We start from the raw sequence: 18,373 nt of genomic DNA on the forward strand, positions 1-18,373 counted from the left end.
CCAACTCTCCCATGGTGACTAACATAACAAAATATTGTGTATATTTTTTAATTCCTCTTCCACTGAGGCATGTGACTCATTCGTCAGTGATCACATGAGACAGTCTTTCTATTAATGTTCTCATTGATTTGATGCATCAGTTTATTTTTAAAGGGCATCAACCACCTGTCTAATGTACATTTACATGCAACTTTGTCTTTCTTCAGGGGCACCTAGTGATTCAGCTGTTGCTTTGAAGCCAAGTACAAAGATTTCACCTGATGTTGCCATTTTAGACATTGCCAATGCTATAATTGGGATGATGGTATGATTAAGCAAAATTTTTTTCAGAGAATTGTTCTGTGAATTAGTTTAGTTTAGTTTAGAGATACAGCACTGAAACAGGCCCTTCGGCCCACCGAGTCTGTGCTGACCATCAACCACCCATTTATACTAATCCTACACTAATCCCATATTCCTACCACATCCCCACCTGTCCCTATATTTCCCTACCACCTACCTATACTAGGGGCAATTGCTAATGGCCAATTTACCTATCAACCTGCAAGTCTTTGGCATGTGGGAGGAAACCGGAGCACCCGGAGGAAACCCACGCAGACACAGGGAGAACTTGCAAACTCCACACAGGCAGTACCCAGAATTGAACCCGGGTCGCTGGAGCTGTGAGGCTGCGGTGCTAACCACTGCGCCACTGTGCCACCAATTAACTGTGAAACAATACTAATTTATTGTTTAGTTTCTCTTTCCTTTTTTTAACATTGGCTGTTTAAATACATACTGTAGTGTTACGCCTAACTACAAGACCATTCTCCTTCAAAAACACAGGCATTGAAATCTAATTACTAGATCTTTGGACTGGTTTAAGAAGATTATCAAGCCAGCACACTTACAGGTTGGCACCTACTTGAATGATAACCCTTTAAGTACTAAATCTTTTTGCAACATTCTTTCGAGTGGGTGCAAAAGTAGTACAGCAAATATACCTGACTTATATTTGTAGAAATGTTCATTTTTAATTTTGCCCATTTCTCCCCCTCCCCATCCCTTATGAATGTGTTGACTTCTTGATCATTTGACCCAAGTGATCATTGTTCTTATACAAGGCTTGACTCTGAATGTTGATGGTCCCTTTGCCCTTAGGAACAGCAGTAAACCATCAGCCCCTGGAGCTTTTTCCACCATTTTGTCAGAGCATGTCTGATTTGTACCTCAACTTCATTTACCTGTCTTTGCTCCATATCCCTTGATACACTTCCCTGGTTAATATCACTCCTGAAAATTTCTATTGACCCAGCACCCACAGCCTTTTGGAGTAGAGAATTCCACATTTGCACTCCTTTGTGGGAAAAAGTGCTTCCTGTTTTCATTCTTGAATGGCCTAGTTTTAATTTTAAGACTGTGCCCGCTTGTTCTGGATTCCTTCACCAGGGACAAGAGTGGATGGGGTGTTAAGAGTGCTGAAATCGACAATGCATCAGGAAGCTGGCTCCAACCCGCCACCTTCCACATTTAACTCCAGTATGTTCGGCTGTGCATGAGCAACTTCCTTGGGAGAAGCGGTTTGGCAATTTAAATATTTAATAGCTATTAAGAGCTAACGTAACAGGGGTTTTGGGGTTTAATGGTGGGTGCACAGGTTTCCTGAGCTTGCTGGGAACTTGCCAGTGAAAACAAGGTAAGAATGCAACAGCAATTGAGGGGGCTGAAGAAATGACAGGCAAAAATTCCCATAAGTCCTGAAATCTCTCAGCTGTTTTCTTGCCTAATTGTGTGAAATGTTCTGAAAGTTTACTTTCGTGATTTTACAGGTTAGTTTCACTACTTTACAGGTGATTTCTACTACTTTGGAGGTCTTTTTAACTATTTGGATAGTTTGTGTAGCTGATCAGTTTGCAGCTGTGTTAAATCAGGTCAGTATGGGTGCTGCTCATACTGTTTTAGCTTGGACCTCAGATGAGGACCAAGATGGCCAGCAGCAGGGAGACCACAGCAAGACCAACAGCCGCCTTATCCTCACAGACCTCCCACTCCTCGGAGAGAGGAGATGAGCAGAGAGGTTCAGTTTACAGGAGGCAATATCTACAACGTAGGGTGTACAGATAGAAGGTCAACTTCCTGGACATGTCAGAACACTAGTGTCTCAGAGGCTCTGGGTCTCATGTCTGGTGCTTCCAGATATTTGCAGCCTGCTGGAAAAAGACCTGCTGCCAAGTGGACCTGGAGGCCAAACATTACCAGTGGCTGTCACAGTAACCACTGCCCTCAACTTCTTTGCCTCAGGCTCCTTCCAGGGATCAGCTGGCAACATTTGCAGGACCTCGCAGTCGACTGTCCACAAGTGCATTACGCAGGTGACTGATAAACATGTTTTCCAGCACAGGTAATTACATATGTTACGACCGACCGCTCTAGTCAAAGCCCCCAATCAAAACATATGATTCTGATTGTGGTGGGAGAAACGCACTGTTGATTCAGTCCCGCCCCTCCACAGATCGCCTAACATATCATTTTAAACTTTCCAAATTAAAGAAAACACTGCCAAATTGACCATCTATTAACCCCCAAGTGAGGCAAACCAAACCACGTGTCTTCAGCTCAACAAATTAACTGTTTAATTAGAAAAAACTAAATTCTTAAACACTGCAAGGATATAACAACATTTAAAATAGAAAAATTAGTGCCCTTGCAGATTTACGCTTCTGCCGAAGTGGACTCTTCGAACGTGGAACAGTCTAAGGTCGCTTGAAGTCCTCACAGCTGTCCGATGGGGGAAAATAGGTTCTTCAACTGTAGAACAGTCTGTAGTCTAATTCAGCAGTTGAATTGATGCTCTTTTCCAGCGATTAATTTCAGCAATTACAGTTAAGTAGTTAAAGAAATTTGGTTATTTTCTTTTAAGAAATTAATCTGGCTTGACATCAGAATTCTGAGAATATAACAAATAAACTGAGAGAGAGTTCTCTTTTCCTTCAGTATATGCTGGCAGACAGTCTGTGTGTGTAACTCTGTTAATTGTGTCTCAAAAGCCAGTTTTTCACCTAGTTTCAAATGTCAATCGGCAACATTATATCTCGTGTCCTTGGTCCTGAGTGGCTGTATCCTACAGCAACGAGAATGCATTCTTTGACTCAGTCCCTGGAGCTTGCTGCCTTAAAGCAGTACTGATCCTGTTACAGCCTTACAGGCACACTGCATACTTCCTGGGGAAAAAAAACTACAGGATCATAACACGTATACTTTTCCACAGATGATACCAGTCAAAATGACCGGGCGCTTGGGTTTGCGTCTCTGGCTAACGTCCCACAGGTGCAGGGCATCATTGACTGCACATATGTGACAATCAATGCACTGCCAAATCACCTAGGAATGTTCATGAACCATCACCATACAGCAAGTATACAATCACAAAATGATGATCAGGTAGATGTGTGCAGTATTCCCATGTAGCTGCCATGATGCTTTCGTCCTGGTCTGGTCTATTCTCCCTAATCTCTTTGTACCTCAAAGCATGCTTACCGGCTGTCTGCAAGGATGTGGCCAATGCACCAGCAACAGTGCACATTGCTGCCCAGGATGCCTGGGATACACTCACAATGGCGAGATTCAGTTAAGTTCCACCAGTGCACCCATTTGGCAGCCACTAACCACAACCCCTCCCATCCCTCCCAACTCCCTGGGGTTCCTGCAACACAAAGCAGTCCTGCAATCTACCAAACATCCCTTTTAGAGCCACCCATTGCTCACATTGAGTCTTGTCTTACCATCCATCACAAGTGAGAAAGCACATTGCTAGGCAGCAGGCAAAAATGGGCTAGGCAGGGAAGTGATGTAAACAAGTATTGTTTTGTATTTATTTCGTAGCATGTTGGCATTGCTGGCAAGGCCAGCATTTCTTGCCCATCCCTAATTGCTCTTGAGAAGGTGGTGGTGAGCTGCCTTCTTGAACCGTTGAAATCCATCTGGTACAGATACACCCACAGTGCTTTTAGGCAGGGAGTTCCAGGATTTTTATTCTGCGACAGTGAAGGAACGGTGATATATTTCCAAGTGAGGATGGTGTGTGGCTTGGAGTGGAACTTGGTGTTCCCATGCCTCTGCTGCCCTTGTCCTTTTAGGTGGAAGAGGTCGCAGGTTTGGAAGGTACTGCTGCCACTGCATGTCGGTGGCGGAGGGAGTGAATGTTTAGGTGGTGGATGGGGTGCCGATCAAGCGAACTGCTTTGTCCTGGATGGTGTCAAGCTTCCTGAGCGTTGTTAGAGCTGCACTCAGTTGGACAAATGGAGAGTATTATATCACACTCCTGACTTGTGTCTTGTAGATGGTGGACAGGCTTTGGGGAGTCAAGACGTGGGTTACTCGCCACAGAATTTGCAGCCTCTAACCTGTTCTTGTAGCCACAGTATCTAGATGGCTGGTCCAATTCAGTTTCTGATCAATGATAACCTCCACAATGTTGATAGTGTTCAGCAATGATAGTGCTGTTAAATGTCAAGGAGAGATGGTTGGATTCTCTCTTTTTGGAGATGGTCATTGCCCGGCACTTGTGTGGCGTGAATGTAACTTGCCACTTAGCAGCCCAAGCCTGGATGTTGTCTAGGTCTTGCTGCATAGAGACATAGACTGCTTCAGTGTCTGACGAGTTGAGAATGGTATTGAACACTGTGCAATCATCAGCGAACATCCCCACCTCTGACCTTATGATGGAGGGAAAGTCATTAATGAAACAGCTGAAGATGGTTGGGCCTGGGACACTACCCTGAGCACTGCTACATGGTGCAACCCCTGTGGCTTCAACAGAAATAGAGACAGGATGCTCAGATCCCTGCGCTGATTTGCTGTGATGCTCTGGGCCATCATCCTCTGGGTTTTGGAGCATGTGAGGACTCTGCCAAAGACTGCTCCATCTGCACCTGTGCAGGGGAGACTCGGCCATTGAGACATGAGACAGCATTTTGGGAGTGCTGACATGGGCGGGACAGGCAACATGTGAGAAGTAGAAATGCTTTCAGTAGGGTCCCTACTTCCACGGCCCACCCGCACTTCCTGCTAGCAATGAGCTGCTTGAGCACTTCCTCCTAGCACTTTGCAGCAAATCATTGGGGGCGATGAATGGAAAAGGCTAGGGTTTCATCAATCCTATTTAAGGTGGCATTCACGGTGTGCAAGGCACTGATGAGGGCCTGCATGTACTTGTTTGATGTTCCATGCAGGTGGCCACTCTTTCCATGGACGAAAACATCATTGCAAAGGCCCGTGACATCACTCCATTCATGCTTTAGATGGACTCCTCCAATCTCTTTGCAAACCTGCACTGCATGGCTAGAAAGCCAGCAAGTACATTGCACATTCTTTGCTGCTGCTCCAGAAATATCCCTTTCACGACCTGTGAGGTTCAACATCTTTGTCCAACCGAGCAGAGCTTGCAGTGTCCTGCATCCTCCCTTGTGGACTCTCCACTGTGTCCCTATCTCCAACATCTGCTCTTGCTCATTTGTGATGTGAGACACACTGGGTGAAAACCCAATTATCTTCCTTACTGGTCCCACCAAAGTGTGAGTTTCTGAGCTGGTGCATGGTCTGAAATATTCTTGTGACAGTGCACATTCAGAGTGTGTGACCTCCTCTAAGGAATTATCATCGTCGTCCTGGACCACCAGCTGCAGTATGTTTGTTGGTCCTGTGGGAGGTTGAAGGTATGAATTAGAACTGTCAAGATAAGAATATTTTACTTAATCATTATGCACATAATCCTATTTCACTGGCTGCTGACATCAAATCAACAATAGTGAGTGTTGTATGTCACATGTCTGTGTGATATTTAATTCTGTCACCAGCTCTATCTCCAATCGCCTGACACACTGAGACTCCGCTGATCTCCAGTGCAGATGTTAGCGTGAGGACCACCTCCAATTCTCTGCCTCTCCCTAGTGTTGTGCTCTCTTCTGCAAGAAGGCAAAGAAGAGACCTCTGAGTGAGGGTAATGGCATGTAGCGAACGGATGAATGAACAGACATTGGTGACTTTGATGGAGAGGCATAACTTTGCATTAAGAGGGTGAATGTCGGAGGTAGATGGACAGATGGGGGTATGTGAGGGAGCGCATAGACAGAGAGGGTACATCAGCGAGGTAAGTTGTTGTGAAGAGTGATGTGGAAGAGGGGCTTGAGAAGGCAGAGTGAGGGGGTTGGAGTGATACATCAAGATGTATTTGAAAGTAAAATAAAAAAGTGCTGGAAATACTCAACAGGTCTGGCAGCATCTGTGGAGAGAGAAACAGAGTTAATGTTTCAGGTCTGTGACCTTTCATCAGAGCTAGTTGAAAATGCTTCAGTACTCAACTTTCCTGCCTGAATGTGTCATTAAACCTCATTCGGCACTGAATCCACGATTGTGGCACCACTGTTCTGCTGGTCACCTCCGGAGCAATTGCCAGCCACACCTTCTTGCTTTCAGTGGCAGTATCTTCCTCCCATTGATGTACCTCCTACTGGCCCTTACAGATTGCAGCATTAGATCCAGGAAGACATCGCTGAAGCGAGACACAGACATGCTACATTGAGACTCCATTATGACACTTAACTTCTCTTGCTCCCCCATCTCCACAATCCATCAACTGCCATAGAAAATAGAAAAATAGGAGCAGGAGTAGGCCATTCGGCCCTTCGAGCCTGCTCCACCATTCAGTAAGATCATGGCTGATCATCCAAACTTAGTACCCTGTTCCTGCTTTCGCCCCGTATCCCTTGATCCCTTTAGCCCTAAGAACTATATCTAACTCTTTCTTGAATATATTTAATGATTTGGCCTCAACTGTTTTCAGTGATAGAAAATACCACAGGTTCACCACTGTCTGGGTAAAGAAATCTCTCCTCATCTCAGTCCTAAGTGGCTTGCCCCTTATCCTTAAACTGTGACCCCTGGTCCTGGACTCCCCCACCATCTGGAACATCCTTCCTGCATCTAGTCTGTTCAGTCCTGTTGGAATTTTGTAGGTTTCTATGAGATCCCCTCTCATTCTTCTAAACTCTAGCGAATACAAACCTAAATCGACCCAGGTGAGGTGAGAGTGACTGCCCTTGACATCAAGGCAACATTTGACCGAGTATGGCATCAAGGAGCCCTAGCAAAACTGAGGTCAATGGGAATCAGGAGGAAAACCGTCCGCTGGCTGGAGTCATACATAGCGCAAAGGAAGATGGTTGTGGTTGTTGGAGGTCAATCATCTGAGCTCCAGGACATCACTGCAGGCGTTCCTCAGGGTAGTGTCCTAGGCCCAACCATCTTCAGCTGCTTCATCAATGACCTTCCTTCAATCATAAGGTCAGAAGTGGGGATGTTCGCTGATGATTGCACAATGTTCAGCACCATTCGTGACTCCTCAGATACTGAAGCAGTCCATGTCCACATGCAGGAAGACCTGAACAACATTCAGGCTTGGACTGATAAATGGCAAGTAACATTCGCGCCACACAAGTGCCAGGCAATGACCATCTCCAACAAGAGAGAATGTAACCATCTCCCCTTGACATTCAACGGCATTACCATCGCTGAATCCCCCACTATCAACATCCTAGGGGCTACCATTGACCAGAAACTGAACTGGAGTAGCCATATAAATACCGTGGCTACAAGAGCAGGTCAGAGGCTAGGAATCCTGAGGCGAGTAACTCACCTCCTGACTCCCCAAAGCCTGTCCACCATCTACAAGGCACAAGTCAGGAGTGTGATGGAATACTCTCCACTTGCCTGGATGGATGCAGCTCCAACAACACTCAAGAAGCTCGACACCATCCAGGACAAAGCAGCCCACTTGATTGGCACACCATCTACAAACATTCACTCCCTCCACCACCGACGCACAGTGGCAGCAGTGTATACCATCTACAAGATGCACTGCAGCAACGCACCAAGGCTCCTTCGACAGCACCTTCCAAACCCGCGACCTCTACCAACTAGAAGGACAAGGGCAGCAAATACATGGGAATACCACTACCTGCAAGTTCCCCTCCAAGTCACACACCATCCTGACTTGGAAGTATATCGCCGTTCCTTTACTGTTGCTGGGTCAAAATCCTGGAACTCCCTTCCTAACAGCACTGTGGGTCTACCTACCCCAAATGGACTGCAGTGGTTCAAGAAGGCAGCTCACCACCACCTTCTCAAGGGCAATTAGGGTTGGGCAATAAATGCTGGCATAGCCAGTGACGCCCACATCCCATAAATGAATTTTAAAAAAAATGTTTTTTTAATTTCTCCATACGTCAGTCTGCCATCCAAGGAATCAGTCTGGTTAACCTTCACTGCACTCCTTCCATAGCAAGAACTTCCTTCCTCAGATAGGAGACCAAAACTGCACACAATACTCTTGATGTGGTCTCACCAAGGCCTGTATAATAGCAGCAAGACATCCTTGCTCCTGTACTCGAATCCTCTCGCTCTGAAGGCCAACATACCATTTGCCGCCTTAACTGCCTGCTACACCTGCATGCTTACTTTCAGCGACTGGTGCACAAGGACACCTAGGTCTCGCTGCACTTCCCCCTTTTCCCAATCTATTGCCATTCAGATAATCTACCTTTCTGGTTTTGCCACCACAGTGAATAACCTCACATGTATCTGCATTATACTGCATCTGCCATGTATTATCCCACTCACTCAACCAGTCCAAATCACACTGGAGCTTCTCTGCATCCTCCTCACAGCTCACATTCCCACCCAGCTTTGTGTCGTCTGTAAACTTGGATATATTACATTTAATTCCCTCATCTAGAAGAATGTATGACGGCATTAAGAGAGCTTTTGGGCCAACCATCAAGAAGATCGCCCCCTTCAAATCTAAATCAGGGGACACGATCACTGACCAACGCAAGCAAATGGACCGCTGGGTTGAGCACTACCTAGAACTGTACTCCAGGGATAATGTTGTCACTGAGACCACCCTCAATGCAGCCCAGTCTCTGCCAGTCATGGATGAGCTGGACGTACAGCCAACAAAATCGGAACTCAGTGATGCCATTGATTCTGTAGCCAGCGGAAAAGCCCCTGGGAAGGACGGCATTAACCCTGAAATAATCAAGAGTGCTAAGCCTGCCATACTCTCCGCACTCTATGAACTGCTTTGTCTGTGCTGGGACGAGGGAGCAGTACCACAGGACATGCGCGATGCCAATATCATCACCCTCTATAAAAACAAAGGTGACCGCGGTGACTGCAACAACTACCGTGGAATCTCCCTGCTCAGCATAGTGGGGAAAGTCTTCGCTCGAGTCGCTTTAAACAGGCTCCAGAAGCTGGCCGAGTGTGTCTACCCTGAGGCACAGTGTGTCCTTCAAGCAGAGAGATCCACCATTGACATGCTGTTCTCCCTTCGCCAGTTACAGGAGAAATGCCGCGAACAACAGATGCCCCGCTACGTTGCTTTCATTGATCTCACCAAAGCCTTTGACCTCGTCAGCAGACGTGGTCTCTTCAGACTACTAGAAAAGATCGGATGTCCACCAAAGCTTCTAAGTATCATCACCTCATTCCATGACAATATGAAAGGCACAATTCAGCATAGCGGCGCCTCATCAGACCCCTTTCCTATCCTGAGTGGCGTGAAACAGGGCTGTGTCCTCGCACCTACACTGTTTGGGATTTTCTTCTCCCTGCTGCTCTCACACGCGTTTAAGTCTTCAGAAGAAGGAATTTTCCTCCACACAAGATCAGGTGGCAGGTTGTTCAACCTTGCCCGCCTAAGAGCGAAGACCAAAGTACGGAAAGTCCTCATCAGGGAACTCCTCTTTGACGATGCTGCATTAACATCTCACACTGAAGAGCGTCTGCAGAATCTCAATGACAGGTTTGCGGCTGCCTGCAACGAATTTGGCCTAACCATCAGCCTCAAGAAAAGGAACATCATGGGACAGGACGTCAGAAATGCTCCATCCATCAATATCGGCGACCACGCTCTGGAAGTGGTTCAAGAGTTCACCTACCTGGGCTCAACTATCACCAGTAACCTGTCTCACGATGCAGAAATCAACAAGCGCATGGGAAAGGCTTCCACTGCTATGTCCAGTCTGGCCAAGAGAGTGTGGCTAAATGGCACACTGACACGGAACACAAAAGTCAGAGTGTATCAAGCCTGTGTCCTCAGTACCTTGCTCTACGGCAGCGAGGCCTGGACAACGTATGTCAGCCAAGAGTGACGTCTCAATTCATTCCATCTTCGCTGCCTCTGGAGAATCCTTGGCATCAGGTGGCAGGACCGCATCTCCAACACAGAAGTCCTCGAGGCGGCCAACATCCCCAGCTTATACACACTACTGAGTCAGCGGCGCTTGAGATGGCTTAGCCATGTGAGCCGCATGGAAGATGGCAGGATCCCCAAGGACACATTGTATAACAAGCTCGTCACTGGTATCAGACCTACCGGCCGTCCATGTATCCGCTATAAAGACGTCTGCAAACGCGATATGAAGTCCTGTAACATTGATCACAAGTTGTGGGAGTCAGTTGCCAGCGATTGCCAGAGCTGGCGGGCAGCCGTAAAGGCGGGGCTAAAGTGTGGCGAGTCGAAGAGACTTAGCAGTTGGTAGGAAAAAAGACAGAAGCGCAAGGAGAGAGCCAACTGTGTAACAGCCCCGACAACCAATTTTTATCTGCAGCGCCTGTGGAAGAGTCTGTCACTCTAGTATTGGCCTTTATAGCCACTCTAGGCGCTGCTCCACAAACCACTGACCACCTCCAGGCGCTTGCCCATTGTCTCCCGAGACAAGGAGGCCAAAGAAGAAAGAAGATATCATCAAAATATATTATGAATAGCTGGGGTCCTAGCAGTGATCCCTACGGTACCCCACTAGTCACTGCCTGCCACTCGGAAAAAGACCCGTTTATTCCTACTGTTTGTTTCCTGTCTGCCAACCAGTTCTCTATCCATGTCAGTACCTTACCCCCAATCCCATGTGCTTTAATTATGCATGCTAATCTCTTACGTGGGACCCTATCGAAAGCCTTCTGAAAGTCCAAATACACCACATCCACTGGTTCTCCTTTATCTAATTCTACTGGTTACATCCTCAAAAAATTCCTGTAGATTTGTCATACATGATTTCCCTTTTGTAAATCCATGTTGACTTTGTCCGATCCTGTCATTGTTTTCCAAGTGCTCTGCTATTACATCTTTTATAATGGACTCTAGCATTTTCCCCACTACTGATGTCTGGCTAACCAGTCTATAATTCCCTGTTTTCTCTCTACTCCTTGCCATCCTTGCAGTGTCCTTTTAAGCAGTACAGTTGAAATCAACTTGTGATCGGTAAACCCAGAAGTCAGACGCAAGTGCAGTAGCTGGGTTAAAAAGCCACTCAGAGATGTGTTGCACTTTGGTCCAGATTTCCCGATGCTACATGGATCCCTCCACTCCCAACGTGTCATTAAGTTAAAAATCACTCCCCTGTATCCATCCTATTTTAATCACCTCAATTAGATCACTGCTCGACCATCTCAACTCAAGGAAATATAAGCCAAGTTTATGCAATGTGTCCTCATAATTTAACCCTTTAAACACTAGCATCATGAATCTGCACTGTACCCCCCTCCAAGATTAAACTATCCTTCCTGAGGCCTGAGGTGCATTGCCCATAACCGAATACATTGCTTCGGATGGGTTCTGACCAAGGCTTTGTACAATAGAAGCATAACTTTCTCCCCTTTGTATTCCAATACTCTTGAGATAATGGTCAACATTTCCTTAACGTTTTTGATTACTGTTTGTAGCTGTGCTCTAGCTGTTAGTGACACTCAGATCCCTTTTAGTTCTCCACAGTCTCTAGCCGTTAAGAAAATAGCCTGTTAGTCTATGTCCCTTTATAAGTTCCTGCTCCCATCTACACAATTACTGTTCTTTCTACCTTAAAGTCATCTGCAATACAGCTTTTTCACTCACGTCATTGGCCTATATGATAAAAAGCTGAGCCCTGGTGCAGATCCCTGGGAGCACAGCTTGTCACATTCCAGCGATCATTGTGCATTCCCTTTATGCCTACTTTTTGTCTCCTACGTCTCAACCCATGTCTTAAGATGGGGGAATAATCACACTAAACCCATTAGAATTGGGAATACTCCCTCAGCTTTGGGCATTGAGGCTGGCTGAGGTACTCCTGCCATGACCCTGACTGAGACCAGGGGCTGGATTTTTCCTTTTGGGGTTGGGAGCCTGATGTCAGTACCATTTTCGGGTCCTGACCATGCTCTGAGGGGGAAGCAATCACAGGATGCGATTTTCCTGGAGGATGGGTTTGGCGGGAAGAGGGCGGGAGACTGAAAGTGATGGCCTGATTTAAGGGGATGATGGCAGTCATTATTGTGGCTGTCATATTGAAACGCTATGGCAGGGAGAAGCGAGGAGCAGGAAAGGCAGAGGCCAGACTCCCATGGCAGGGCAGCCCCAAGGTTTAGTGCTGCCACCCTTGAGGTGATGCTAGAGGTGGTGAGAGATGATCGAGAAATCTTGTTTCCGCAGAGTGTCATGAGAAGGCCACCCAACCAGATCAAGTAGGCCTGGCTGGAAGTGGTAGTGCAAGTGAGCAGCCGCAGAGTTGTGAGGAGGACCTGGACGCAGTGCTGCAAGAGGTTCAATGACCACCTTCATTCTGGCAAGATGGGTGCAGCTTGACATCCAGCTGACAGGCCTCCAGGTCTGCAGCCACCAGCAAACACACCAGCTGAGCAGCTTGAGGAAGCATGGTGCTCCTGAACATCGATTTATACAGCACAGAAACAGGCCTTTCAGCCCATCGTGTCCGTGCCGACCATCAAGCACCTAAGTATTCTAGTCCCATTTTCCAGCACTTGGTCCATAGCCTTGCTGCTATGGCGTTTCAAGTGCTCATTTAAATACTTCTTAAATGTTGTGAGGGTTCCTGCCTCTACCACCCCTTCAGGCAGTGTGTTCCAGATTCCAACCACCCTCTGGGTGAAAATTTTTTTCCTCTAAACCTCCTGCCCCTTACCATAAATCTATGCCCCCTAGTTATTAACCCCTCCACTAAGGGAAAAAGTCTCTTCCTATCTAACCTATCAATGCCCCATATAATTTTGTATACCTCAATCATGTTCCCCCTCAGCCTTCTCTGTTCTAAGGAAAACAACCCTAGCCTTTTCAGTCTCTCTTCACAGCTGAAATTCTGCAGCCCAGGCAACATCCTGGTGAATCTCCTCTGCACCCTCTCCAGTGCAATCACATCCTTCCAAGAGTGTGGTGCCCAGAACTGTACACAGTACTCCAGCTGTGGCCTATCTAGTGTTTTAAACAGCTCCATCATAACTTCCCTGCTCCTACATTCTATGCCTCAGCTAATAAAGGCAAGTATCCCATATGCCTTCCTAACCAGCTTATCTACCTGTGCTGCTGCGTTCAGTGATCTATGGACAAGTACACCAAGGTCCCTCTGATCCTCTGTACTTCCTAGGGTCATTGTATATTCCCTTGCCTTGTTAGTCCTCCGAAAGTGCATCACCTTACACTTCTCAGGATTAAATTCCATTTGCCACAACTCCGCCCATCTTACCAGCCCATCTGTATCGTCCTGTAATATAAGGCTTTCCTCCTCACTATTTGCGACACCACCAAATTTCGAGTCATCTGCGAACTTACTTATCATACCTCCTATATTCACGTCTAAATCATTAATGTACACTACAAACAGCAAGGGTCCCAGCTCCGATCCCTGCGGTACATCACTGGTCACAGGCTTCCACTCGCATAAACAACCCTCGACCATTACCCTCTGTTTCCTGCCACTAAGCAAATTTTGGAAACAGTTTGCCAAAGTGCCCTGGATCCCATGGGCACTTACCTTCTTAACCAATCTCCCATGCGGGACCTTATCAAAAGCCTTACTGAAGTCTATGTAGACTACATCAACAGCTTTACCCTCATCGACACACCAAGTCACCTCCTCGAAAAATTCAATCAAGTTGGTTAGACACGATCTCCCCCCAACAAAGCCATGCTGACTATCCCTGATTATTCCCTGCCTCTCCAAGTGCAGATTAATCCTGTCCCTCAGAATTTTTTCCAGTAGTTTCCCAGCCACTGATGTTCGACTCACCGGCCTGTAATTACCTGGTCTATCCCTGCTACTACTCTTGAATAATGATACCACATTCGCAGTCCTCTGGCACCTCTCCCTTGCCCAGAGAGGATTTGAAAGTTTGTGTTAGAGCCCCTGCTATCACCTCCCTTGCCTCACATAACAGCCTAGGATACATCTCATCTGGGCCTGGGGATTTATCCACTTTTAAGGCAGCTAAAACATCTAATACTTCCTCCCTTTCATTGTTAATATGTTCAAGTATATCGCAATCCCCCTCCCTGATCGCTACACCTACATCGTCGTTCTCCACAGTGAAAATAGATGAAAAGTAATAATTTAAAACCTCACCTATGTCCTCCGGCTCCACACACAGATTGCCACTTTGATCCCTAATGGGCACTACTCTTGCCCTGGTTATCCTCCTGCCGTTAATATACTTATAAAACGCCTTAGGATTTTCCTTTATCTTGACTGCCAGTGTTTTTTCATGTCCCCTCTTCGCTCTCCTAATTACTTTTTTAAATACCCCCCCCCCCCCCGCACTTTCTATACTCCTCTAATGCCTCCGTTGTTTTCAGCACTCCGAATCTGCCATAAGCCTCCTTTTTTCCTGATCCAATACTCTATATCCCTTGACATCCAGGGTTCCCTGGACTTGATGGTCCTACCCTTCATCTTAATGGGTATATGTTGGCTCTGAACCCTCACTGTTTCCTCTTTGAATGACTCCCACTGGTCTGATGTAGACTTTCCTGCAAGTAGCTGCTCCCGGTCCACTTTGGCCAGATCCTGTTTTATCAAGAAGGGTCACTGACCCGAAACGTTAACTCTGCTTCTGTCTCCACAGATGCTGCCAGACCTGCTGAGTATTTCCAGCATTTCTTGTTTTTATTTCAGATTTCCAGCCTCCGCAGTATTTTGCTTTTATTATCCTATTTCATCAAATTGAAATCGGCCTTTCCCCAATTCAGTACCTTTATTTCTGGCCCGTCTTTGTCCTTTTCCATAACTACCTTAAATCTTACAGTTATGGTCACTATCCCCAAACTGATCCCCCACTGATACTTTTACCACTTGTCCAGCTTCATTCCCTAGGATTAGGTCCAGTACTGCCCCTTCTCTGATGGGACTTTCTACGTACTGGCTCAAAATGTATGCATTTTAAGAATTCCTTCCCCTTTAAGCCTTTTGCACTTAGAATATCCCATGTGATATTAGGTAAGTTGAAATCCCTTACTATTATTACCCTATTATTTTTACACCTCTCTGAGATTTGCTGACATATCTGTTCCTCTATCTCTCCCTGACTGTTTGAACGCCTGTAGTACAAGCCCAGCCGAGTGACTGCCCTCCTTTTGTTCTTAAGTTCTACCCATATGGCCTCATTTGAGGAACCTTCTAAGATATCATCCCTCCTTACTGCAGTAATTGACTCCTTGACCAACAGTGCAATGCCATCTGCTCTTTTATCCCCTCCCCTATCACATGTGCTGAGTATTATAACTGACCCATGAACAAGGCTCAAATTCCTAGTGCTAGTGAGGAGCTGGCAGTACTGATAAATGCAGCATCTCATTTAAATTAACTGTTGGAATTAGTGAGAGAGGCCAGCATTGTCTTCTCTCTCTTTTGCTCTTGCAGGAGAAGAGAGCGCACAGTGTAAGGGAAAGGGCTCACACAGGTGAAGGAATGCCCCAGCTAGCCATTCTTATTAGAATGGAGGAGGTGGCCATTGGCATTGCAAAGGTGGGGTTGTGTACATAAGTGGACAATGAAGAAATGGGAATAGCTGTAGGAGAGGGTGAAAAGATATTGCATTCTGCAGATGAAGGGGTTGGAGTGCATTCCTCCCGATGCAGATGTATGTCGGAACTTTGGCTGCATTGGGAAACCTCAACTCTGCAGAGGCATCTGCTGTCAGAGACGAGTTCTCATGATCATCTTATGCCTTCCACAGGGCCAGTTGTGGAGGGGGAGCATGCCAGTACCACAGTGACCTCACTGGGTCCTTGGAGGAGATGGAAACCACAGAGCCAGCACTGTCCACATCATTCAAGCGCACCCTTCACCAATGCAGATACACTCCCATCGATGGACCCTTGAGGGAGATTAGAATGCTTGGCACAGGTTGAAAAGCACATCATGAGTGAGCAGGAGGTAAGAGAGGCAGAAACAGCTGAGGACTGTCACCCTTGGAGGATGGAGGACAGAGACAACCATGCTCAGCAGGGCACAGTTGCACAGCCTCGGTACTCAAAAAGTAAGGCACTGTAGTTTGACCAGCTGTGTGAGATGTGTACCCACATGTCAGAGTTCCCTGAGGCAGTGCAGAGTCATGGACTGGGAATGGAGGAGTCCATTCAGCTCACGTGTACCGTCATGGTTTAGGGTATTAAATGCATGAGCTTCTCCATTGAGAGAGTTGTCAACCTCATGGAGAGTCAGATGCAGCAGCACTCTGAGTGGATGCAGGAACAGTGCACTGACATGTACAGAATGCATGCTGTGCTCTGTAGCAGTTGCGCCCCAGCTGGTGGTCCCCTCTAGCGATCCAAAGTGCCATCAGAAAGCTTAGGCAGTCATTGATGAGGGTGCCTCCATCATCATTGGCTGCCTGGGCCCCTCTGACTGTGGGACCATCTATGCAGAAGGGCCCTGTGATAGCCACTGCCCCTGCATTGTCGCCAGTGCAGCAGCCTCTGGAGGTGCCCCCACTGGCATCTCCACAATGGAGATGACCGCCACAGGCATCTCAGCTGCCAGCGTGCACGAGCAGGCTGCCTCCACCTCATCCGAGGCCACAAGGGAAGCATCGCATAGAAGTGGCTGAGAGCAAAGGCCACCATGTCGTTTATTTTAAGAAAAAGAAAGACTTGCATTTATAAAGCACCTTTCACAATCACTGGAGATCTTGAAGTGTAATGACTGTTTTAATGTAAGAAACACAGTGCACAGCAAAGTGATAATCTCTTTTTTGTAATGATGATTGAGGGATAAATGTTGGTCAGTCCACCAGGGAGAACTTCCCCACTCCTCTTTGAAATAGTGCCATGGGATCTTTTACATCCACCTGACCAGGCAGACGGGGCCTCAGTTTAACATCTTATCTGAAAGGCAGCACCTTCAACAAGTGCAGCACTCTCAGTACTGCACTGGAGTGTCAGCCGTGATTTTTGTACTCAAGCCCTGGAGTGGGACTTGAACCCAGAACCTTGTGATTCAGAGACAGGAGTGTTACCAACAGTGCCATAGCTGACAACATTGCATTGCACTGAGTGTTTCACCGGATGGCTTTCATTTGTGCTTGTGTACATTGTTAATTTTTAATTGCATTGGAAATGTTGTGCCATGATCCCAGAAGTGTGAGCCTCCGTTATTTGATGGCAAAACTGCAAAAGAAGGATGGATTAGTGAAGGGGAACAGTGGTCTTTAAAGGGGTCACTGAGACAGCTGGAGAGATGTGTGCCATGTGCTGTCAGTAAGAATGGAACTACTCAAAGTTGTCTGTTTATGGATGAATTCTCACAATTAGAGCAAAGGTTAGCATCAGAGCATGCAGTCTTACTTGATAAGTAGTGTTCAGGTATAAACCGTGTCTGAATCAGATGTGCCCTAGCGTTCATGCCATCGGGATGAGTGCTTTGACTCCCTAGATGACCCCAGCTACCACCCTGCATACATGGGCAGTGTTCTGATCTGCATCTTCCTCCTCTTCCTCCTCCTCTGATGATGCAGGAAACCCTTGCAGGAGTGTACTGCAGGGCGCCATCTGACCGCTTGAGACAACAGAACTCCATCTTCAGAAGCCCAATGGCTTGCTCGATGGTAATCCTTTTTGGCAGATGGCTTCGGTTGTAGCACCTCTGTGCCTCTGTCTTGGGTTCACATAAGATGTGAGTAGCCATCTTTTCAAGGGACATCCCTTGTCCCCTAGAAGCCATCCCTGGAGTTTGGGTGGTGGCATGAAGAGCTGCGACAACCTCCACTGCCAGAGGATGAAGGCGTCATGGCAGCTGCCAGGATAGCGAATGCACACATGCATAAAGCACTTGAGGTGACATACCAGCTGAACATTTAGGGAGTGGAACCCCTTCCTGTTGATAAATCTCACTGGCCGCTCACTCGGCACCTTGATGGCCACAATCTGTGCAATCGATGATGCCCTGCACCTGTGAGAATGCAACGACAGAGGTGAATCCCACTCCCCTTTGTGTCTGCGAGGCCCACCTATTTGAAATTGTACGTACTGCCCTGATTTCACAAATAGGGTATCAGTGACCTGTGATATGCA

At 46.9% G+C, this 18,373-nt stretch overlaps 1 protein-coding gene across 2 annotated transcripts in view; it reads left to right on the forward strand.

Annotated features, from left to right (window-relative positions):
- The window catches only part of LOC137374015 (coiled-coil domain-containing protein 9-like), a 386,016-nt gene that overhangs the window by 354,840 nt on the left and 12,803 nt on the right, over nucleotides 1-18,373 (forward strand). The window contains exon 15 of one of the 2 annotated variants that reach the window (XM_068039777.1): nucleotides 207-304. The exons of the other annotated variant lie outside the window; for it this stretch is intronic. Coding sequence (XP_067895878.1) covers nucleotides 207-304 — 98 coding nt within the window. The remainder of the gene's footprint in view (nucleotides 1-206; nucleotides 305-18,373) is intronic. 2 annotated transcript variants of the gene reach the window in all.

Source organism: Heterodontus francisci, chromosome 9, assembly GCF_036365525.1.
Source record: "Heterodontus francisci isolate sHetFra1 chromosome 9, sHetFra1.hap1, whole genome shotgun sequence".
In the NCBI taxonomy this organism is placed as follows: Eukaryota; Metazoa; Chordata; class Chondrichthyes; order Heterodontiformes; family Heterodontidae; genus Heterodontus; species Heterodontus francisci.